Source organism: Mustela erminea, chromosome 18 (assembly GCF_009829155.1).
Source record: "Mustela erminea isolate mMusErm1 chromosome 18, mMusErm1.Pri, whole genome shotgun sequence".
In the NCBI taxonomy this organism is placed as follows: Eukaryota; Metazoa; Chordata; class Mammalia; order Carnivora; family Mustelidae; genus Mustela; species Mustela erminea.
The window spans coordinates 56977405-57001699 of NC_045631.1; the positions used below are offsets into that span (position 1 = coordinate 56977405).

Sequence of the window (24295 nt, forward strand, 5' to 3'; positions counted from 1 at the left end):
CTCTTCTGCATACAGACTGTGTGACGATGCTAGACATACAATCAGAGCTTTCTTAACCTTCCACTGGTGTGATAGCGTGTGGAGTACGGCACTGGCCATAGTTTCCTCCGTCAGATCTCAATGCAACAATTTATTTAGGGTTGAAGTGAGCTGGGCAGATTCTGGAAGAAGGGGAATCTGGGTATCTGTCCAGGCGGTGGGCTGTTAGCTGGCTTTGTGACAGCGTTTACACACAGCCAAAGGCTACACTGAGGTTTCCCCAGCTCACCATGAGGTGGGCCCAGACAGTAAGATGTCAGCGTAACAAGATGCACGATTTCGGAAGGACCATGATTTCAGCGTAACTCTCCTGTTAATTACTAACTTCTGCCGTGAGGTGTCATTTTCTACTTTTTCCTCTTCCTAATGACCTATGCCAAGGGATTCAACATCCTCCAGCCCAAGGCTAAGGAAAACCTCCCACACCCCACCCCTTTGGGCAGGAAGGCGACAAAAGAGCCTTTGTCACACTGGCTTTCCCCGTTCACTGCCCGTCACTAGATAAACTGGACACCAGGCGGTTAATCTGCGGGCTAGCGGGGTGAAAAGAAGTTGGCTGGCAGCCTCCGCTTTGTTTATCTGTTCCCTAAGACTGTTCCAACTACATCCGGGCGACTTCTTGTAGCCTTTGTATCTAAGTAGGACAATCTTAATTGTTTACCAACTGACTGGTTTTTCTTTCTCCTAAGGTAAGCACATGCTATATTAAATTCGACCCTTACTGCTCTGTCATTTTCGATAGACTACGACAAATGTAAGGGAACAGACAGGGTCTGTAGACATCAGCTGAACGGCGCCAACACCACAGATGGAAGCCATGACGACGCGGTGATGGGGTAGGATTTCCCCCACCCCCAACCCCAAGCTTTAATCGTCTGCAGCAAGTAAGTTGTAAATGTGCTTTTGGTGACCCCCTCTTGCGTGACATCAACACACCAGAGCTTGTAACATAAACAGGGAAACTGTCCTTCCAGAAACACTTGGGAAGCTTCGTGTCCATGTGATTTCCCTTGCTCAGTATCACACATGTCACTCATGCGACATGATCGCTTCCTTCAGGATGGCTTTGGGCCATTTCCAAATAATTAAATTCCACCCGCAACAACCAAAAATTTACCTTGACTGGAGTGGTCACAAGAAAGAGGCCGCGAGCTCCGAGGGGATCCAGAAGGTGAGCCCCACAGCCCCGCCGCAGCAACAGGAGTGAGGACAAGGCAGCCTCACCCCTCGCCAAGGACAAAAGCCAGGGTGATAAGCAGCACACCAGAGGGCAGCCTCCGGGGTGTTCCAGTGCCCTCACTACTCGCATTTTCTCCCGGGCAAGACCTGCATATCTTCCCCTTATTTCCAAGGTGCAGCATCAAACAAAGCACTAGGCAAGAAGGGGGCGACCAGCATCAAACCCAAACTGCTGGAGGCCCAGACGGCGATCAACACTGCCCGCGCCCACCAATACTACAAAGGCAGGGACCCTTTATCCAGTTTCCTGGAATCTTCCTGTGGATCTCGGATCTCCACTAACAGACGGGCATGCAGGTTTTTGCCGGAGGCAGCTCTGCATAGGCTACTGATAACTGATTCACACCCCCCACCCCCACAACACCCACTCCGGGCCATTGAAAGTTGAAAGTTCCAGCTCGAACCTGATGGCTGGTTCCTCGGGCAACCAGCCCCCACCTCACGGTTATCTAGGGGCTTTCCAAAAACCACCTCTGGTGCGGTTCAGAGGGAGGTTGTTAAATAAACCCTATACTGCTCTTATCACTTAGGAAATTCCAAGGGTTTGGGGAGCTCAGCACCAGGAAAGGAAGATCAAATAGAGATCTCTTTCTTTCTTTCTTTCTTTCTTTTAATTAATTATTTTTAAGTAGTCTCCACACCCAAAGTGGGGCTCGCCCCACAACCTTGAGATCAAGAGTTGCATATGCTCTACCAAGCCAGCCAGCTCCCCCCAAAACAGACATTTCTTACAAGTCACATTGTCACTGAGGCTCCGAACAGCTTCCAAGGCTGAGGTGCTTTAAGGATGAGAGACGGTCGTGTAAGTGGGCGCACACTGCTGGCGGTCAGTGCCATTCTTACTACTGACTCGTTCTCAGGAATCTAAATTAAGCGAGACGTGAAGGTCTGCATTTTTCAAAGATACACAAAGCCTAACTACCCCAATTCTCTGGGAGGGGATGAGAGGAGATAATCCCACATGGAGGGTCACCCTCAGGTAGGCTAGGATTTCCCCTAAGGGAAGGGGTGGCGCATGCTACCTCCCATAGGGCAAAAAAAATACAGTGCGATCAAAAGCTACTGAGGTACAAGATGCTGGCTAACTAGACATAAGAGAAAATACATACATTCGTACATACACACACACAGTGCAAAAAGTGTCTTGATGGGTACAAACCAGCATTGCACCTAACAACAAGAAAGCTTTTTAGCAGAGTGGAGCAGGCATGGACTAGGTTCAGTGCGTAAGGACTGGTAAGGAAGGTGTTTTTCCCCTCGAGTGGCTTAGGCTTGGAGAGGAAGATCCAAAGGACAACGTTACAAACAGGGCGGGAAAGTCAAAAGCCTACAAGGTGGGGGCGCGGGGAGCGCCTGGGTGGTTCAGTGGGTTGAGCCTCTGCCTTTCGCTCAAGTCATGATCTCAGGGTCCTGGGACCCAGCCCCGCATCAGGCTCCCTGCTCGACGGGGAGCCTACTTCCCTCTCTCTCTCTGCCTGCCTCTCTGCCTACTTGTGATCTCTGTCTGTCAAATACATAAACAAAATCTTTAAGAAAAATTTTTTAAAAAGCCTACAACTGGATTTTGGGAAGCATTCAGTTTAACATGCAAACACATTTACAGTGAAAGAAAACTCAATCATTGATTAATTATATGATAACACAGTGAATTACATCACTCAGATTTTTAGAGGGAAAGGGAGACACGAAGTAGTGGTAACTCTTACCTGGGTATAGTCTGTATAATGAAAATATCTTGGCCACGCACCGATTCTTTTATTTCCACTCTTGTTTCTGAAAAATACGGAAGTTCTATAGTTTAAGAAAAGCACTTCACGATACAATAACCAGGCAGTGTCTGGAGGGAGTAGAGATGACACTAAACCAACATTCCACCTAGTGCGCCAAAATGAACTCTGAATCGATCACAATGGCTAGTACGTATACAGAAAATGTGACGCTAAAGGGAAAATAAGCCAAAAATACACCAACAGGCAAAAGTAACTCCAAGAGGTCCACAGAACATCTCAAGGTTCAAATAGGAAAATCCATCACCAAAATAAAGATGAGAGGCTTAGGGAAAAGTCTACAGCAAAAAAAGAGGTCAACGGTTAACATCTTTCTTTCAACAGATGCCAAGGCCTCCTCTGCGTCGGGCCCTGTCCTTGGGGTCCCGAAGTGGAGGACGTGGATCAAGCAGATGAAGACGGATCCTGGAGAGACAACCCAAGGCCGAAGGCCGACAGACTGTTCAAGTCAATGTGCCAGGAAAAGACCACGGAGATGGGAGCCTGGCTGGCTCAGACAAGAGAACAGGCAGCTCTTGATTCCAGGATCGAGAGTTCAAGCCCAATGTTGGGCGTAGACTACTCGAAAAAAAAAAAATAGGGGGGGCTGGGTGGCCCAGATGGTTCGAGGTCTGACTCTTGCTGTCAGCTCAGGTGGTGATCCCATGAGTCGGGGGAGAGAGCCCTGCATCGGGCTTCTGGCTTGGATTGCGGGGGCAGTTGAGGGGGGTCTGCTTGAGGATTCTCTCCTTCTGCCCCTCACTCCACTTCTGCACACTCTCACGTACTCTCTCTCTACTAAATAAATCTTTAAAAAAAGAAAAAGACCAGGAGAGAGAGTAATAGGGCTGGGAACAATGGCCTCATTGCAAGTTGGACCGTGTACGGTGTGCGGAGCACAGAAGGCGTAATCGGGAGCCACGGAAGCACGTGAGACAGAATGGACGGTGGGCAGGGAGTGGGCACAGCTCGGATCCCAAAGCCCTGCGTGAACGCGGAGGAGACCGGACCCTAGCCTGCAGGATTCCGGCAGCGGAAGTCAAAAACACCGGCGTTTTGGGAACACCTTGGTGGAGGTGAGTAGGACGGCCTAGGGAGACCGAAAATTGAGGCAGGAAGGGGTGCTGGCAACCTGCTGCGACAGCAGGAGAGGGACCGAGGAGCAGGCGGAGGAAGGGGGAAGAGGCCCAGGGCAGTGATGGAGGATGGACAAAAAAGTCCGCATTTTTAAAAAAATGTTTTAAAGATTATTTATTTCAGAGAGAGCATGGGGGGCGGGGGTAGAGAATCTCAAGCAGACCTGCAGCTGAGCGGGGAGCCTGAGGGAGGGCTCGACCCCAGGACCCTGAGAGCACGACCTGAGCCAAAACCACCAGTGGGAGGCTTAAGTGACCGAGCCACCCAGGCGTCCTGAAAAGGGTCTTCATTAAACCATCTTCTCCTCCTCTAGTGCTTATTTTCAGGATTCCTGAACGCCATGACCATAAATTAAGATTGTTATTGCTAAACAGACCAGCTCACCTATCTGCATTCACCTTTAGAATTTTTGTTTTTAAAGATTTGAGAGAGAGAGAGAGAGAGGGCAGAGAGAGGGCAGGGGGAGGGGCAGAGGGAGAGAGCCTCAGGCAGACCCCGTGCACAGACTCGGGGCGAATCTCACTGCCCTGAGATCCCGACCGGAGCTGGAACCAAGAGTCGGACACTTGATGGACTGAGCCACCCAGGTGCCCCCACCTTTGGGTTTTCAAATACCAACGTCTCCTGCTTTGGCAGGAGATAAAGGGTGAATTCTAGTCACCAGGTGAAAAGTTACTAAGTAGGGGAGCGCCTGGCTGGCTCAGTCAGAGAAGTGTGAGATGGCTGACATTGGGGTTATGAGTTCGAGCCTCACATGGGGTGTAGAGGTTACTTAAATAAATAAAACTTATTTTTTAAAAAAGGGACTAAGTATGGAAGCTGGCTGAAGGATGCCTGGGGGTTAATTATAATAGGCATGGAACTTATAACATCCTGGGTGCAAGTGCTTTCCACTAAACCATCCATTAAATTACTTTCCCCTTTTCAAATACCTTTTTTTAGATCCCTGAACATCATTAAGTCTTAGTAATTTATCATAGTTCCACCCTAGAAAGAAAAAAGGAAGCACTGGGTCATAAACCGATGCTTTCAACTGTGCAAAAATAGCTCCGAATTATTTTATATTAACTTGTCTTCGCAGGGCATTATAGTCTGAAGCATGGGGCCCCACTGGGGACACTGATGATGCAGCATTCCTAGGACAATGGCCATCGACAGAGGGCTTTCGAGCATTATCGTTTAATGTTACAATTATCCACAGAAATGCAGACGGCAGCAAAAATGGGTTATCAACCCAGGAGGAGAGTCTACAAGAGACTTGGACTTGAGAGAAAAATTTGCTGATGAAAGAACTCAAAGATGGTTTTCCAATAAGTCATTACTACCTGGTACCAGACGGCTCTTGATGCCGTTTGACGTAACGAGACAGGTAAATGTAAAAGGAATTCGTCAAGTGTAGCCCAATACAGAAGAAAAAACACACGGTCTACATCTCTCCTTTCTTCATTGTAAAATGACAGGACATTTGCATTATCTTGGGAAAAGGGGAAGGACACTAAGAAAGAGAAGAAAGAAAGAAATCAAGGGGCACCGGGGTGGCTCAGTGGATTAAGCCGCTGCCTTCGGCTCAGGTCATGATTTCAGGGTTCTGGGATCGAGCCCCGCGTGGGGCTCTCTGCTCAGCAGGGAGCCTGCTTCCCTCTCTCTCTCTCTGCCTGCTTCTCTGCCTACTGTGATCTCTGCCAAATAAATAAATAAAATCTTTAAAGAAAAAAAAAAAAAGAAAGAAAGAAATCAAGACTAGGAGCGAAGCAGAGCGTAAGGACAGACACCTGACCTTAAAGAGAAAAATGTTTGTGTTGCACGTAACATCTGCCTTTTAAATGCGTGTGTATTGAGTAAACACAGAGAACAAAGGACGTGTAAGACCCCATTTTCGCTCACCTCCATTGGTCTCTTGATAGACCACAGACTTGCCCAATTCAGCACCAAGGCGCCTATGGGGGGGAAAAAGGCAATTAAAAATGCTCTTCAAAAACACAACCCTCCAGTTCATACGGGTAATATTTAAAAGGCTAAAATAACTAGACCGGCATTCTTTCCCAAAAACAGAAAGTTCAGAAACTTAAACGCAGTGAGGACTACACACCCACCGGCCCCCCACGGCTCCAAGTGCCCGCCCCACTGTGACACACTGCTCTACGGGGTCCGCGGCCAAAGTGTCCCGTCCAGTTCATTGTTTTCTGAACTCTAACGGTCTTGCAAAATCTTTCCCAAACCCGTGGTTATCAGCCCTGGTTCCAAAACCACAAGCCAGAGATAGAGGCCCCAATTGTCAAAAGCATAGGGACTTCTGTGCCATTAACCAAACACAGTGTGAATCTTGTTTGGATCCTGATTAGAACCAACCAAGTGTGAGAAGCCATTTCTGAGAGCGTGAGGGAACTACGAACAAGGACTCGATACTAAATGATATTAAGGAGGGGTGCTGAGTGGCTCAGTGGGTTAAGCCTCTGCCTTTGGCTCGGGTCATGATCCCAGGGTCCTGGGATCGAGCCCCACATCAGGCTCCCTGCTCAAGCAGGGAGCCTGCTTCCCCCTCTCTCTTTGCCTGCTTCTCTGCCTACTTGTGATCTCATCTGTCAAATAAATAAAATAAAATCTTTTTTAAAAAATGATATTAAGGAATTAACAGCATCAAAGGTTTTTGTTTTGTTTTGAAAGATTTTATTTTTAAGTGAGCTCTACACCCAACGCAGGGCTTGAACTCATGACCTGGAGATCAAGAGCTGTATGATCCCCGGACTGAGCCAGCCATGCACCCCTGTGGCAGGCTTTTTAAAAACCAGCTGGCATTATCACTTTTATGAGTGAAACACTATGATGTAGGATAGATCTGCTTAGAAATACTCCCGCAGCTACGCAGTGGAGCAGCGGTCAAGGACACGGGGACTGAGGCCGACGGGGGCTTTCAGGGCTCTGAGGGCACGTCAGTGGCAAGGCCTTCCGGCCCACTCTCCGCCGTTTCCGAGGCTGGGCATTCTCGTACCCCGGCAGGTGGCCGCTCTCTCTCAAGTCTGCTGTGGCTAAACCGAGAAAGGAGACATGTGCGGATTTCCAAAGAAATGATGATCCCGTGACAGGTTTGGAGATGAAGGAGGATGAGATCTTGCGGAACACGAAGTGATGTCGGGACGCAAAGAATTTCTTTCCATGGAAGTTTGTCACCGACCTGTGTCCCCCAACTATGAAACATGAATGCTGGGGTATGCAATATTTCTCTTGATAAACAATTAAGAAATAGTGTGCACAGTATAAATAAGTAAATAAATAAACTTATTGCGGTCAGCCTTGGAATACTATTCACCCTTAGAAATGGAATGAGGGGGGCGCCTGGGTGGCTCAGTGGGTTAAAGCCTCTGCCTTCAGCTCAGGTCATGGTCACAGGGACCTGGGATCTGGCCCCACAATGGGCTCTCTGCTCAGGGGGGAGCCTGCTTCCCCTTCTCTCTCTGCCTGCCTCTCTGCCTAGTTGTGATCTCTCGCTGTCAAAATACATGAATAAAATTAAAAAAGAAAGAAAGAAAGAAAGAAAGAAATGGAATGAGGGGTGCCTGGGTGGCTCAGTCAGTTAAGGGTCCTGGGATGGAGTCCCACATCAGGCTCCCTGCTCGGCGGGGAGTCTGCTTCTCCTTCTCCCTTTGCCTGCTGGGCACCCCCCACCACTTGCACTCATGTTCTCTCTAACAAATAAATAAAATCTTAAAAAAGAAATGGAATGAACTTCTGATACATGCTGTAATACGAACCCTGAAAAAATTATTCCAAGTAAAAAGGTCAGACACAAAAAGACAAATGTTGCGTGATTCCATTTATAAGAGGTACTTAGGGGGTGCCTGGGTGGCTCAGCGGGTTAAGCCTCTGCCTTTGGCTCAGGTCATGATCTCAGGGTCCTGGGATCGAGCCCCACATTGGGCTCCCTGCTGAGCAGGGAGCCTGCTTCCTCCTCTCTCTCTGCCTGCCTCTCTGCCTACTTGTGATCTCTGTCTGCCAAATAAATAAATAAAATCTTTAAATATATATATGTACATATATGTGTATATTATATATATTTGCCCATTCTAAGTACCTTTTATATATATAAATATTTAATATATAAATATATATTTATATTTATATATAATACTTGTATATTATATATAAATTATATATAATATTCATTATTGTATATTATATATAATATTTATATATAAAAGAGGTACTTAGAATGGGCAAATTCAGACACAGAAAGTAGAAAAGAAATTACCAGGGACTGGGAGGGAAGGAACTGGGAGTTAGTTGGATATGGAGTTTCTGTTCGGCATGATGAGAAAGTTCTGGAAATAGATCCCAGTAATAAATATACAACACCGTACAGGTACTTAATGCCACCGAATTATACACTTAAAAATGGTTAAATGGTACATTTTATGTTATGAATATTCTACCACATTAAAAAAGAAAAAAAACCTCCTGGGGTGCCTGCATGGCTCAGTTGGCTAAGCAACTGCCTTCAGCTCAGGTCATGATCCCGGGGTGGTGGGATCAAGCACCACATCAGGCTCTCTGTTCAGTGGGGAGTCTGCTTCTCCCTCTCCCTCTGCCTGTGCTCTCCGTCAAATAAATAAAAATAAAATCTAAAAAGAAAAATACTCCTTAGGGTACCTGGCTGGCTCAGTCAGTAGAGCATGTAACTCTTGATCTCCTGGTCATGAGTTTAAGCCCCATGCTGGGTACAGAGCTCACAAAGGTGAAAGATGGGTAAAGTAAATGTAGTAAGATGAACAAAAAGTTTCTAAATTAAAGCTGGATAAAGGACACAGGAGGTTAATTCTAACACATGTGTAACTTATCCTGGGAAGGTAACCCACCTAACTTCTTATTGATTAAAGTGCATAGCCAGAAAAGTTTGAAAATCCTTGCTTGGAAGTTCAGATTCAAAAGCAATCATGGAAATAAAATATAACCTCAGGGGCCTTCAAAGTTTGTTCAGTGGTAAAGGCCTTTCTTTCAAAATTTTACTCGGAAACTCCAGATATGAAACGGATGAAGTATTTACAAATATTATTTACAGTAATTTAAAACATTTCTGGAACAAGGTGCGGAAGAACCTAATATTTTAAAAAAGCAAAAGGAGGGTCGGGGCGCCTGGGTGGCTCAGTGGATTAAGCCGCTGCCTTCGGCTCAGGTCATGATCTCAGGGTCCTGGGATCGAGCCCCGCATCGGGCTCTTTGCTCAGCGGGAGCCTGCTTCTCTCTCTCTCTCTCTGCCTGACTCTCCGCCGACTTGTGATCTCTCTGTCAAATAAATAAATAAAATCTTAAAAAAAAAAAAAAAAAAGCAAAAGCAGGGTCACCTGGGTGGCTCAGTGGGTTAAGCCTCTGCCTTTGGCTCAGGTCATGATCTCAGGGTCCTGGGATCGAGCCCCGCATCGCCTCTCTGTTCAGCGGGGAGCCTGCTTCCCTTTCTCTCTCTCTCTCTCTGCCTCTCTGCCTACTTGTGATCTATGTCTGTCAAATAAATAAATAAATAACATCTTTAAAAATACATAAATAAATAAATGAGCAAAACCACTGACCTTTTAAATGTGCCCTCCTCCCTCAGCAAGGTCACTGTGGTAAAATCTGACCCAAAATAAACAAATATGAGCTTTATATTTGAAGTTAGCATTTTAGTTGGCCTCAAAAGCCAGACATTTATCAAGGATTAGAAACAAACTTGGTAGTAGATTGCAAAAGGATTTACTCTTCTTACCTCACTTAAAACTCCAACTGAAAAGAACACAGGTCTTACTAAGAAAATCTGTCCAGAGTTTCCCTCTCACATTTCCATCTAGGATCTAAAAACGGGTTCTTACAATTATTTATCAACTCTGAAAAATCCAGAGGGACGCTAATGTAAATTGTTTAAATACAAAAATGACTTTCTTTTTTTTTTTTTTTTTTTGGACAGAGAGAGAGATCCCAAGCAGGCAGAGAGGCAGGCAGAGAGAGAAGGGGAAGCCGACTCCCGGATGAGCAGAGAGCCCGATGAGGGGTTCGATCCCAGGACCCTGAGATCATGACCTGAACCAAAGGCAGAGGCTTAACCCGAGCCACCCAAGTGACCCCAAAAATGACTTCAAATGTTGAAAAACAAGCTATTCATTTTATATCTTAGGCCTGTCACAAGTTTATCTGGAAAGGGTTCCTAAGGCCTTTCCTTTACATTAGAGCTCTGGGACTCTCCAACAGGGCCAGCTAGAAAAGAAGTATTATTCAGAGGCCCACTGTGAGCCTCTGCTCTGCTACATGCTTTACCTACATTATTCTCTTCATGCTTAGGGTGTTCCTGCCCCGCAGACAGCACGGTCCTTATCTCACCCATGAAAGTCACCAAAATCAAGTCTCTTGCCCAGCGCCACAGAGCTTAAGGGGCAAGACCCAAAAGGCATCTCAGAGCTGTCAGACTCCAGAAGCCACTTGAGATCGCCCGCTTCTTTGGGTTAAAAACACAAGAAAAGGCAGACGACCTCAAATGATTGAATCTAAAGTCGACTTAGGAAACACAGTTAGACTTACTTCTACCACTAACTCCGACAAATCTGCCTTGTCCTCTGCCCTCCCTTCCACCTCTGCTTCCTTGGTGCATCCCACACCTCGACCTGCAAGGCCTGGCAGCCGCCCCCCTAATGCCGCCACCCCCCAAGTGTGGCAGTTCCCCTGGCGCCGCCAGGCCCGGTCGTGCGTGTCCCAGCTCCCGGACCTGCGGGCCTCGGGCCCACCGACGAGACCTGGGAGTGGCGACGACCGGTCTCCGAGGTCAACTTCCACCGCGAGGCAGGGAGCCGCACTCGGAGCAGCCCCCCCCACCTGGTCCAAGCGTCCCCTCCGGGGGTGATGACAACCTCCCGCTTCTCCGGGCCCGGGAAGCGGGAGTCGGGGGGAGGGAGGGAGGGCGAGCGGTGCAAGGAAGCCGGCGCGGGCAGAAGTCAGAGAGTCGGCGGAACGCGTCCCCGCCGCAGCAGGGCCACCCGCAAGGGTCGGTCCCGCCCAGAACCCGCAGGCCCGCGGCTCGACGGCCCCGGGTGCAGGGCGACGCGCAGGAAGGGGCGCCCGGGACGCCCCCGGCCGGGGCCCCGCCCCCGCTCCCTTACTCGGTGATGCGCTTGGCCAGCTCGGTGCAGGCGGCCGTGGAGTTGGCCGAGAAGACTCGGTAGCCGGTGCGGGCGGCGTTCATGGCCGGGCGGGCGGCGGGGCGGGCTCGCGGGGCGCGGAGGGTCGAGGACGCGGAGAGCGGGGGCAGCAGCAGCAGCTTCTTGGGCATCGTCCGGCCCGAGGCGCGGTTACGGCCGGCCGGCGCCCGGGGCGGCTCTGCTCGAGGCGGCCGCGAGGCGCGGGGTCCGGCCGCGGAAGGCGCCGAGACCCCAGGCACCGCAGGGGAGAGGCCCGAGACCCGCACGGCCCTCCCACCCGAGGCCGCCAAGGGCTGGGGCGGAACCCACGCTCGCCGCGACCGGCGTATCAGCCACCTCCGAGCCAGCGGCGAGGACACCGCCCCCTCTCGGACTCCGAGAGGCGCCGGCTAGAGCGTCCCCGGGGCCGCCATCTCAGATGAGGGCAGGGCCGTGGGCACCTCTTCTAAAGCTTGTCCTGCTCGGGGAAGCCTCACGAATCGCTCCGCTGCTTGCTTTTGTCGCTCCCACGGGAGCTCTTCTGCTCTCACATTCTTGGGCGGTGCGACCTGATTTGATAGTGGTCCCAGCCGTGGCCAGCTTTTCTGCCAGGATCCAAAATGTCTGCGTCCGCGGAGGCTGACGCTCTAGCTCCGCGCCTCTATGCTCACACAGCCTGAGCGCCTGGCGAGGCTGGAGCGCTGAGCTGGGGTTGATTGGAAAAGTGGAGGCGGGGTGGTTTTCCGCGGGCTACCGCGCAGCCCCAGAAGTGGTGCGTGGACCCGAGTCTCATCTTTATGCCCCAAACAGCCTCTGACCTCGTATCTGCACCGGAGGCAAAGTTCCTTGAGCGGGTCCAAGGACTCGTGCCAGTTGCTGCTCCGCTCTCCATCATGGAAGCCCTTCCTCCTCCTCCACGTGCTCTCGTCCCTCGAAGACCTATTCGGAGTAGCATCTGCTCCGCAGGGTCTTGCCAGATCGCCTCAATCACTGTAATCCACCCTCTGCCCCCGGACTGTACCGCGTATGCTGCCACGCACAGCGGCTTGTGTTTTATTTACCATCATGAACCATCTGTCTCTCCAACTGGGACGTAAACCCTCTTGGGGCAAGACTGTGTATATTTTGGGGTTCCGATTGCCCAGGGCCCAGGGCAGACAGGGGGGTCTAGAGGCACGCAGTCAATGCATGTTGAGCGAGACCCAGGAAGTGGAAGGAGGGGAGCCTTTGGGCCACCAGTGACCAGCTGCCCCAGGCTCGGGGATGGAGGCTTGTGTCGCGCTTCCCAACACACCCGGTACCATCTGATGCAAATATCTTCTAGGGGCTCTGCCTGCCGTGACATTGGGCCTGAGGGAATAATAGATTGTGACTCATGACCTCAGGAAGGCTCACAGTTCCGAAGCTTCAGGATCTGGAAACTGAACCACCCTGGGGCTCATAGCTGCCTGATCTGCATTCTGCTGGCTTTCTAGAATGACTGCCCAACCCACCCCCTCCCTCCCCTTGGGACAGGTTAAATAAAAATAAAATAAAATAAAATGAAAAAAATTTTTAAAAGTCCATGAGCTAAAACAGCCTAAGCCAAATTATTATTATTGTTTAAAGACTTTGTGTATTTATTTTAGAGAGAGAGTGCTTGAGTGGGGTTGGGGGTGGCAAGGGGCAGAGGGAGAGAGAGAGAAAATCTTAAGCAGGCTCAATGCGGAGCACGGAGCCCAATGTGGGGCTCCATCCCACATCCTGAGATCACGACCTGAGCCAAAACTAAGAGTTGGATGCTTAACCAACTGGGCCTCCCAGGTGCCCCCAAATTATTTAACCATAAACCTTGTCACCTTTTTTTTTTTTTAAGATTTTATTTATTTGACAGAGAGAGCAATCACAAGGAGGCAGAGAGGCAGATAGAGAGGAGGAAGCAGGCTCCCTACTGAGCAGAGAGCCCAATGCGGGGCTCGATCCCAGGACCCTGAGATCATGACCTGAGCCGAAGGCAAAGGCTTTAACCCACTGAGCCACCCAGGTGCCCCTCACCTTTTTTTATTTTTAATCTTTTTTTTTTTTTTAAGTAATCTCTACACCAAACATGGGACTCAAACTCACAACCCTGAGGCCAAGAGTCACAAACTCTATTGACTGAACTCACAAGGGGCCCCAAGCCTCAGTCCCTTCTAAAACAAAAGGAAACCACTTCCCTTCACATTTTCCTATCTGTGTCCCCCAGAACCCCTGTACCATGTTCATGTCCTCAAGTCTCCTTAAACTGTAGCTCCTCCTCTATTTCCTCTGTGCATGAACATGACCATGAGGTTCCCAGCCAATAAATCCCACGATTTATCTTTTACTCTTTTCTTTCCCTCACTTTCTACATCCATCCACTTACCCATGTGTTAACATTTACTCAACACCTGCTATTTGCCAGGCACGTTTTAGGTGTTTGGGATACTTTAGGGGAAAAAAAAAAAAAAAAGACAAAACCTCCTACCCTGGAGGGGTACAATCTATCAGAAGAGAGATTTTTTTAAAAAATGAACAAACATAATAAATGAATAACTTAGGTAATCTGATAGCAGGTGCATTTTTCCCCTCTTGCAGATGCAGTAACAAACTGCCACAAATAGAGTGACCTAAAACACAAATGTAGGACCTTCCAGTCCTGGAGGCCATAAACCCTAAAATCAAGGTGCTGGCAGGGCTGCATTCTTTCTGGAGGTTCAGGAGGAGAATCTGTTTCCTTGTCTTTTTCGCTCTCCAGGGGCTACATGCCTTCGTGGCTTGTGGCCCCTGTCTTGAAAACCAGCATCTTCAAACCTCTCTGTGTCTCTGTTCTGTGCTCCCATGGTCATGTGCTTCCCCACTCTGACACTCCTGTCTCTGATAAGGAACCTTGTGATTTCACTGGACCCAACAGGATATGCCATATCATCTCCCCTGTAGAGGACCTTCACGTCACATCTGTGAAGTCCCTATCACCAATCAAAGTAACCTCTTTACAGGTCCTGGGAGAGGATGTCAGCATCTTTCAGGGGCTCTTATTCTGCCTACTGCAGAGGGCAAAAAGCAACCCTGCGGGTTCCTTTGCAGTGACCTCTTTCTCATCCGGGACCTCCTCCACTTAACCTGTCCTGAGAATCACCCGATGGATGGGAGTCTATGCTTCCTTCTGCTGCTTCTGATTCAACAAGTTTGGAAAAGACTAAGTAATGGATTCCGCACATAAACTGGAGCAAGCTTTGCATATACAGTGTGCTAACGACTTCCCTCAAAACCTATCTGTGGCTGCCTGGCACTTTTAGGATAAAGACACGCCACCTTGTGACGGTGCCCATTTCCGTGTCTTCCGTTTTATCCTCTTATTCTTCCAGTCAGCATCACCCTGATTGGTCTCATCTAGCTCGGCATTGGCCTTGTCCCCTGCTGCCACAGGGCTTTTGCACATGCTGTTCTCTCCCCTCCTTACCACCTGCTCTGCTCTTATTCGTCCTCGGCCCTAGAGCACCTTCTCAGACCTCTCTGGCCAGATCAGAGCCCCTGGTATTGGCTCTCCCAGCAATACGTGCTTTTCTCTTTGACGCTGGTCACACTGGCAAATTGATATTTTGTAAAGACCACCAGCTGTGACCCTGTATCCTTTCTCCCTTCTTCCTTTTACCAGCCCAGCTGGGGTCCTGGCCCAGCCTTCCTGATACAAGCCCCTTGACCACGTTGGGCCAGTTGAAGGAGAACAGAAGTGATGTGTGCTATGCCCTGGCCTCTCCTTCCCCTGGTCTTCCACTGTCAGGAAATGACAACCCCAGGGACATCCACTGTGCATCCCGAGACAGAAGATGTCTCTGACTGACCTGGCCAGCCTTAGACCACCCACCCCTGCTCTGTTACACACGCAGGTGAGGACAGGACGGCTGGGACAGCAGCTCAGCCTGTCCCCGACTGGTCCCCACTGGCTGGGTGATTGTTTATCTCCCTCCTAGATTTAACTCCCCACGGCAGGGACAGCTCTGTTCGTCCTTGCGTCCCTATCTGTGGACTGGATCCGTCTGAATCCAGCAGGTGTGGCCAGCCCGTCTTGGTTGTAGGCGTCTCTGATAAGAAATCACAGAATGTAAGATTGCAAAGTACTCACCTTCCCAAGCCCAGTGCCAAAGTTCCTACAGACACCCCTTGTCCTCCACTGATGAGATGGGGAGGAAAGCCATGAAAAATGAATTTGAGATAGCCGTTTAGGACCATCTCACGGTCCCCAGAAACAGCCGCGCTCCCAGACTGTCCCAGGATGAAGCTGAGATTTGGGCACCTGCTGTCACCAGAAGCACCCTCAGTCGAGGTGGTTAATCTCAGCCTGGGATCAAGAAGAGCAGAGCTGTGTTCTGTTTTAATGTGATGCTTCATGAAAAATGAACATTTGGGGGCGCCTGGGTGGCTCAGTTGGTTGAGCATCTGGGTGTTGATTTCACCTTGGGTTATGATCTTAAGGTCATGAGATCAAGCCCTGCACTGGACTCCGTGCTGAGCAGGGAGCCTGCTGGAGATTTTCCCTCTGCCTCTGCCTCTGCCCCTCCCTGCCACTGCATGTGTGTTCTCTCTCTTTAAAAAAAAATTAATTAATTAATTAAATTTAAAGCGGGGCGCCTGGGTGGCTCAGTGGTTTAAGCCTCTGCCTTCAGCTCAGGTCATGATCTCAGGGTCCTGGGATCGAGCCCCACACCGGGCTCTCTGCTCAGCGGGGAGCCTGCTTCCCCCTATCTCTCTGCCTGCCTCTCTGCCTACTTGTGATCTCTCTCTATCAAAAAAAAAAAAAAATCTTTAAAAAAAAATCTAAAGCAAAAAAGGCAATCTCTATGCCTGATATGAGGCTCGAACTCACAACCCCGGAATCAAGAGTCGCACACTCCACCAACTGAGCCAGCCAGGTGCTCCACCCAACTTTATTTTCTATGTAAATAATTAACGTGGCATCCAGATGTCTCCCAAAATCTGTCTGGGAGAAGTTATCCCCAGTGCCTATCCCAGGGCCGTGGCACATAGTAGGTGCTCTACATGTATTCGTAGACTCCGTAAGTGATACTGGCTGATAGCTGTTGGTCTCTCATTTTGGCCAGTGGTCCCCTTGCTTCCACCTTCTGTCCTTCTCCTCCTCCGGTAATTTGCGCCCACCCGCCACATCTGTGCCCCAGATCCCCCGGTTAAAGGCCTCCAGGGCTTTCCACTTGCCTACGAGCCCAAACGCATCAGCCTGACCTGGCCTAAGTCTCCTTGCCCATCTGGTTTCCCACCTTGGGCCACATGCTGGGTGTGTGGCTTCCGGAACAGTTTGCCGTTTGTTGAAAATAACACAGTTTCGTGGTTTCTTGTAGGTGAACATCTTCGTCATTGCTGCTGTGATTTCTTCTTTGTTCTGTTTGTAGAAGTGTGTTATGTGATTTTCAAACTTGGGGAAATTTCTAGTGAGCTCATGCTGACTTCTCACATAATCCCATTTGGTGAGGGAGCTCCGAGTGTTTCCTCTGCGGAGGTGCATGGACTTTCTGGAGCCTGTGATTTGATGTCTTTCAACAGATTTGAAAATTCTTGGCCGAGTTTCTTCAAAGATTGCTTCTGTCTCATTCTCTCTTCTTCCGGGACTCCCTTTTCATCCTGTCCCATGTGTCTCCTGCTAGTCTCTGCCTGGTTACTTGGAGTCCTGCCCGGGATAGGCACCGTTTAAGAGTCAGTCGGCAACTGGAAAATAATTTGTTCGTGGATTTGGGCAGTTATGACCTCTCCAAGGACTTTGACCGCTAAAGTCCCAGGCACTTTGGCGGCCCAGATTCTGACAGCTGTCTGTCATTTTAGTTAAAACTGCTGCTTTCTGCTTGGACATTACCACCCCCCATGCCCAGCGTGGACATGAAGACGCCCTCAGGGAAGAGGTTGGGTAACTGGAAATTTCGGTTACTTTGCTCCCCTGTGATGGTGCATCCGTCACAGCTCTCAAGCTTGCTCTCCAGGGCCAAATATTTAACAGATTCATCCCAATTTTCTCCAGTGGGGGCGGCAGCTTCTACCAACTTCTTTATCACGATGGACCCGGAAGTCCTGACTGTCTTTGGACGTGATGTCTGGGCTGAGAAGGCCTGTTCTCGGGGTCAACCAGCTGGAAAGCTCCTTCTTATGCTTGCACACTCTGCTTCGGCTTTTCCTTTCCTTGGCTGGTCCTGGCTCCTGTCCCCAGCCTCTGTAGGACTGCAGGGAGGACCCTCCCGGCTCCCAGGGCAGCTAACCTGCGCAGGCTTTGGCCAGTGGGGGGTCTGGCAGGAGGCTGGAGGTAGAAGGAAGAAGGGAGGTCCGTCTTTCCTTGCTGGCTGCTCCGCTAGGGTTCTTACCATCAGCTGCTCCTTCTCCAAGACTCCCGGGCCCATTAGACATGAACTCCATGCTTTTGGCCTTGACCTTCACTTTTGCCCAGGGCTCTGCCTGTCATCTCCCCTGGCTGTCACTCTGCACCAGATTGCCTCACAGCCCCCTGGTTGGCTTCTCAGCCTCTTCCTACATCTCTGTCACCTGTCGGCTACGTGCAGCTCCCTCCCTCCCTCCGTTTGGAACCTTCAGAACGGTTTCTCTTTTCCCAGCTGGACCCTAGCCCTCACCCTCGCCCTCCTCATGCTCCCGTGTGGCCCTTGCATTGGAACAGTTTGCCTGCCTGAGTCTTTGTTAAGGCAGAGGGTGAGCCGCAGGGATGCAAGGACCCCGGAAGACAGCGAGGGGTTAAAGTTTCTTGTCTCTCTCGGGTCATGGTACACTAGGGTCAGGCAGACTCTGCTCCACAAAGTCATCCAGGGACCCCGGTGAGCCGGTGGCCCTGCCAACCTCATTATCCGGCTTGCCAGGTGCTCTGGGCAGCCCCTCTCCCATCCCTCGGGAGGAGTGGGGGAAAGTCCAGGCCGAGGCAATTTCTTTTAGACCAGCTGTTGGGAAAGTTCCACGTGTAAATCTTCACAATCCACTTTTTTCTTTTTAAAGGATTTTATTTATTTATCTCACAGACAGAGATCACAGGCAGGCAGAGAGGCAGGCAGGCAGAGAGGAGGAAGCAGGCTCCCCGCGGAGCAGAGAGCCGGATGCGGGGCTCGATCCCAGGACCCTGAGATCGTGACCCGAGCCGAAGGCAGAGGCTTTAACCCACGGAGCCCCCCGGGCGCCCCTTCTTCACATTCCATTAGCAAAACTCAGTCCTGGGGTGACCCCAGCTGCAAAGGAGGCAGGAGTGGTTCACCTCTAGCTGGGCAGCCCTGTGCTCCAGAAAAGGGGAGACAAGGTCTCGGGTTAACCAGTTAGTCCCTCCATAGTGCCCCCTACTGTCCTTGAGCTCCTGGAGCGGTCTGTCACTGCCACGTGGTCCCATTACTGGGTCCTGCCGGGTTAGCACAGCCCCTGGGGCACAGTCAGTGTTTGGTAAAGGCTTTGTCGGAGAAGGGAGAGCCAGGCGCTCCTGGGGACCCATCTCCCAGCCCTGCCTGGGCTTTGCAGCAATTCCAGGATGCCTCGGGGCAGCTGGTGGTCCGGCCCTCGGTCGGTGGTCGTGCCTCAGCATCATGTCCGGGGGGGCCGTCTTGACTTTGGTCTGGTTTATCGTCCCCTCTTTCCCAGGTAGGCGTGTCTTCCTGCTGAGGGGCGGGGATGCTCACATCGCCTCGCGCTCTTCGCCCTGTGCGGCCCCCAGGCTGGTGTCACATCTCAGGGGCTTCCCTGAGGAGAGGAGGGAAGTGACAGCGCGGCCCGGCCCGCCTCTCAGTGCCCAGAGAAAGAACCCAGAACTGAGAGCAGCCACTCCCTTTAGCCGCAGGGAGCAGCGAAGCGACCCGAGTGCCAGCTGACTGAGCGATGGCCCCTCCACGCGGTGGACTGTTGGGCAGCCCTCCAAAAGTCGTCTTCTTAAGGAACCCCTGATGATCTGTGGCTGGAACAATGCGGCAAGAAACCGATTCACAGATGGACGTCGGGGAGGGGGCACCCGGGAGGCTCAGCCGGTTGAGTGCTGAGCTCCCGACTGGGGGTCTCATGGTCGCGAGATGGAGCTCAGCGCTGAGCAGGGAGCCTGCTTGAGATTCTCTCTCCTTCTCCCTCTGCCCCTCCCCCCCAAATAAAATAAATAAATCTTAAAAAAAGAAGAAGAAGAAGAAAAGAAACGATCTGTGGCAGGGGTGCTGCTGCGTGGTTCAGTCAGTTAAGCATCTGACTCTTAATCTTGGCTCAGGTCTCGATCTTGGGTCATGAGTTCAAGCCCCCCTTTGGGCTCCACACTGGGCATGGAGCCTACTTTAAAAAAAGAAAAAAGAAAGAGAGAGAAGAAAATTGACCTGTGTGTATTTTTGTGGAGACAAAGTGAGCGCTGACAGATCTCCCCCGTGTTTCAAAGTGGCCCGGGTTGAGGGCTGCCGCAACCCGGGCCCTCTCACCGCTAACGCTGCGGGGGGCTTCAGACTCCAGCCCCCACAGGCCTGGGTCCAGCGAGTCACCGGGCAGCCCAGAGAGAGCCTGGGAGTGAAAGCCCAGCCCCTCGCCACTCCCTGGGGACAACTCTGAGGGCTCCCCCGCTGTCCCGGGCTATAACCTGCTCAGTCACACAGCCCCCCCCCCATGCCACCTTTCTTCCCTTACATCTGGTTTCACTCCACATACACTCCACACATTCTTGTCATGGTGCTTCCTGCTGCGGGACCTCAAGCTGAGACAGGGTTGTACCTACTAAGCTTCTGCTGATTTCTTTTCCTTGTGTGAATTCCTGGGGGTCTACATTGGTTCATCTGATGTGTCCACTTGGCTGGGCCCCTGTGCCCAGGCGTTTGGTTAAACATCTTTCTAGATAGTTCTGTGAAGGTTTTTTTTTTTCTTTAAAGATTGTATTTATTAGGGCGCCTGGGTGGCTCAGTGGGTTAAAGCCTCTGCCTTCAGCTCAGGTCATGATCCCAGAGTCCTGGGATCGAGCCCCACATCGGGCTCTCTGCTCGGCAGGGAGCCTGCTTCCTCCTCTCTCTCTGCCTGCCTCTCTGCCTACTTGTGATCTCTGTCTGTCAAATAAATAAACAAAATCTTTAAAAAAAAAAAAAAGATTGTATTTATTTATTTGAGAGAGAGAGAGAGCATGAGAGGGCAGACTCCCCGTGGAGCTGGGACCCCAATGTGGGGCTTGATCCCAGGACCATGGGATCATGACCTGAGTCGAAGGCAGACGCTTAACCAACTAAGCCACCCAGGGAAACTTTTTTTTTTTTTTTAAGACTTTATTTTTAATTAATCTTTACACCCAGCATGGGTCTCAAAGTCACAACCCTGAGATCAAGAGTCATCCATTCTACCAACTGAGCCAGCCAGGTGCCCCAGATGAAGGTAATTTTGGATCAGACATTTATTTATTTATTTATTTATTTATTTATTTATTTAAGAATATTTTATTTATTTATTTGACAGAGAGAGACAGTGAGAGAGGGAACACAAGCAGGGGGAGTGGGAGAGGGAGAAGCAGGCTTCCCGCTGAGCAGGGAGCCCACCGTGGGGCTCAATCCCAGGACCCCAGAATCATGACCTGAGCTGAAGGCAGATGCTTAACCGGCTAAGCCACGCAGGTGCCCCTCAGATTGACATTTAAACTGGTGGATTTTTGAGATTACCCTCTGTAATGTGGGTGGGCCACATCTAATCAGCTGAAGGCCTAGAATAGAACAGAGATTACCTCCCAGAACAAGATGGAATTCTGCCAGCAGACTATATTTGGACTCAGACTGCATCTCTTCCCTGAGTCTCCAGTCAGCCACCTTACCCCATCAGATTTTGGATGTCCATCTACATACAATGATATACATACAATGTTTATATTATATATAATGTTGGTTCTATTTCTCTGGAAAACTCTGACTGGCACAGGATCTGAAATTAGGAGAAAGGTGTCTCTCTCTCTCTCTCTTTTTTTTTTAGAGAGAGAGAGTGAGCCGTAGTGGAGGTGGGCACAGGCAGAGGGAAAGGGACAGAAAATCTTAAGCAGGCTTCATATCCAGCATGGAGCCTAACATGGGGTTTGATCTCAGAACCCTGAGGTCATGACCTGAGCTGAAGTTAAGAGTCTGATGCTTAACTGACTGAGCCACCCAGGTGCCCCCCTTTGCTCATTTTGTAAAGAAGGTCTTCTGAAGTTGGAAGTGAGGCTTCTTCCCTGACCAGTTTCAGTCTTTCTGTTTCTCTGTAAGAGCCCTGTGATTCTTGAGGTGCCAGAGCCACAGAGGTGTTCCCACAAGAACAAAACCGCTCTGCTCACCACAAGGTGACATTTTCCATATTCAATCTAATTTCAGTCCTCAAGTGTAAAACAACGACCGTGCTGTTAGCACACTGCCGATTCAGCACCAACAGTAGAAACAGGATCTCCTCTGTTCTAAAAACGTGAAGACGAGGCGGGTGCTGGACAGGTTCAGGTCGGGCGGGAAGAAGTGTCCAAGAAGGGTCTGAGTAAGACGAAGGGAGGATTGCTCAGCCTCGTGCCCCGATGGATGAATGATCTGGAAGACAAGGTCATCTTTGGAACAAAAGAGAACAGTTCAGGCAATGATTCAGGAATTTTGCCTCCACGATGCACCACTCCAACTTGAACTTTGGAAAAATATGAAGCCGCTCTCTGTTTTCTTTCTCCGAACAGGCCTCAGCAAGCTGAGACGGAATGATCTTTATTTCTAAAAATAATACCAACTTGGATCTCGGAGCTGATTCTCTCTATAGGACACCAGAAACCATGCTGGGGGCAAGAGCGAAATACTGAGCAGACAGAGCCAAGCACGCAGGGAGTGACCCTTCCCAACTTCAGCAAGGACAGTGGTAGGGAGCAGCTGCCGGGCTGGCCGCTGGAAAACCTGAAATGGAATCACCGTGAAGAGTCCTCAGTAGGACCGAACCCACCTCTCGCGGGGTTTTCAGTAACTCTTGCTGGAGGCCTTTGGAGGCACGACAAGGTCTCACAAATATCCATACGTCGTTGAAGACTTAAGTTCGAGGAGAAACCTTCTGGTGCTTTCTAGTGCCTTCTAGAGCTTCTGAGGAAGCTCCTTCCAAACAACAGATGATTCCTTGCCCATATCACCACGTTTCTAGCAGCACTGGCAAGAGGGGGTCAAAGAGAAAGACTTGGAAGGAGGAAAGAAGCCGGAGGCGGAAGAGCCTGAGAAGGTAGGAGACGAACATTAAGGGCACAGGTTATAACAAGTCATGAACCAAATAATTGAGAAAGTCACGAGGTGCCTGACTCAAGTGTGCCACATTTCGGGTCCGAGAGGGTCTAGGCTCTTTAACAGTGAAAACCCCCAAACAGTACAAACACCCAGCGATAGCTACGGTCCATTCCCACACTGAGACGTTATGGGGAGTGGAGTCTCTTGTGGCCCCAGGGACTGTCCCAGAGGAAGCAGGTCGCAGAGAATGGGCGTGGTCTTGGAACCCAGATTCTGGGAGCCAACTCTTATCAGCTGCATGACCTTGAGCAAATAATTATATCTTCCTTTGCCTCCTTTTTTCTCCTATATGGCCGTGGTAGTAGTAGCTCCTACTAGAAGGGTTTGCGATGGGTAAGCTTGTCAGGCAGTTAGAACAGGGTCTGGCTCATATGAGCTATCAAGTGAAGGGAGGTGGGAAATGTTTATATGTATTTATTCGTCAGGAGGCCATCGGGAAAAGGAACCACATTCGTTACATTATTTTTATTTATTTATTTTTGAAGATTTTATTTATTTTTTTTGAGAGAGCGAGAGCAAGAGAGCACAAGCAGGGGGAGTGGCAGAGGCAGAGGGAGAAGCAGACGCCCCCCTGAGCAGGGAGCCCGATGCGGGACTCGATCCTAGGACCCTGAGATCATCGCCTCAGCCAAAGGCAGAGGCTTAACCCATTGAGCCACCCAGGCGCCCCCCACATCCATTGCTTTAGATTTATTTATTTATTTATTTATTGAGTCGTGGGGAGGGGCAGAGGGAGAGAGAGAAGACTTCAGGGCAGACTTCTCTGAGCACAGAACCTGACTTGGGTTTCGATCTCATGACCCTGAGATGGAGACCTGAGCCAAAATTGAGTCAGACACTTAACCCACTGAGCTCCCCCCAGGTGCCCCAACGAAAAACTGAGTACAGAGAATCGGTGAAATGCATATCACACGACAAAAATGGGAGACAACAGACCCTGAGGGGGTAAAGGGAGAGAGAAGAAACCAGGAAACTGGCCTCAGCCGGGTGACGGTGGATTGGCTGGTTGGGGGATGGGGGCACTGCCTGAAGCCAGAGGAGTGGGACTCTTAGCAGATGGTTTGAAGATAGGCCAAGGTCGGGGGCAGCGCCTGGGTGGCTCAGTCAGTGAAGCATCTGCCTCGGGCTCAGGTTGTCATCTCCAGGTCCTGGGATCGAGTCCCTCAGGGGGCTCCCTGCTCAGCGGGGAGTCTGCTTCTCCCTCTCCCTCTGCCACGACCCCCCTGCTTTGTGTGCGCGTGGGCACTCTCTTCTCTCAAATAAATATAATCTTAAAAAAAAAAGAAAAAGAAAAAAAAGGCCAAGGGGTGCCTGGCTGGCTCAGTCAGTAGAGTCTGTGCCTCTTGATCTCAGGGTTGTGAGTTTGAGCCCCAGGTGGGGTGTAGAGATTATTTAAAAGAAAGAAACTTTTAAAAACTAAAATAAAAAAGAAAGGTAGGGCTGAATGAAAGTGTGGCCATAGGAGAGAGGAGACAGGACAGATGGGCATAATGGACCTCACCATAGGAGAAACGGTGTAGTCTAGCCCCAGCCCTGAGAGGGGGGGCTGAGGTCAGCTGAGGAAGCAGAATGTTCTAGGCCAGGGAGAGATGGTGACAGGGGTCCAGTTCTCAGATCCCAAGGTCCTCCGTGTTCTCAGAAGGAGTGGGAGCCGAGAAGATTGGAATTAGAGAGCAGAGTTGCCCCAGATGAGAAGAGGGCAGCCTCTCCCGCCCGCAGGACGGCACCA

The 24295-nt window shown here is 50.4% G+C and overlaps 1 protein-coding gene and 1 long non-coding RNA gene across 4 annotated transcripts in view; one reads left to right on the forward strand and one right to left on the reverse strand.

The window, feature by feature from the left end:
* Window positions 1–12284, reverse strand: part of PRPSAP1 (phosphoribosyl pyrophosphate synthetase associated protein 1) — a 28784-nt gene extending 16500 nt beyond the window's left edge. The window contains exons 1-3 of one of the 3 annotated variants that reach the window (XM_032321255.1): window positions 12133–12284; window positions 6066–6118; window positions 2985–3051 (exon numbers count right to left, since the gene is read on the reverse strand). In XM_032321255.1, the coding sequence (XP_032177146.1) occupies window positions 2985–3051; window positions 6066–6118; window positions 12133–12269 (257 nt within the window). In that variant the 5' untranslated portion in view covers window positions 12270–12284. Of the gene's footprint in view, window positions 1–2984; window positions 3052–6065; window positions 6119–11296; window positions 11718–12132 lie in introns of those variants that run through there. The other 2 variants (XM_032321253.1, XM_032321254.1) reach the window with 2 other exon arrangements.
* Window positions 682–3628, forward strand: LOC116577680. Its single transcript, XR_004280575.1, has 2 exons — window positions 682–923; window positions 3390–3628. It is a non-coding gene; the product is annotated as an uncharacterized LOC116577680 (long non-coding RNA).
* Window positions 12285–24295: the final 12011 nt, after the last annotated feature.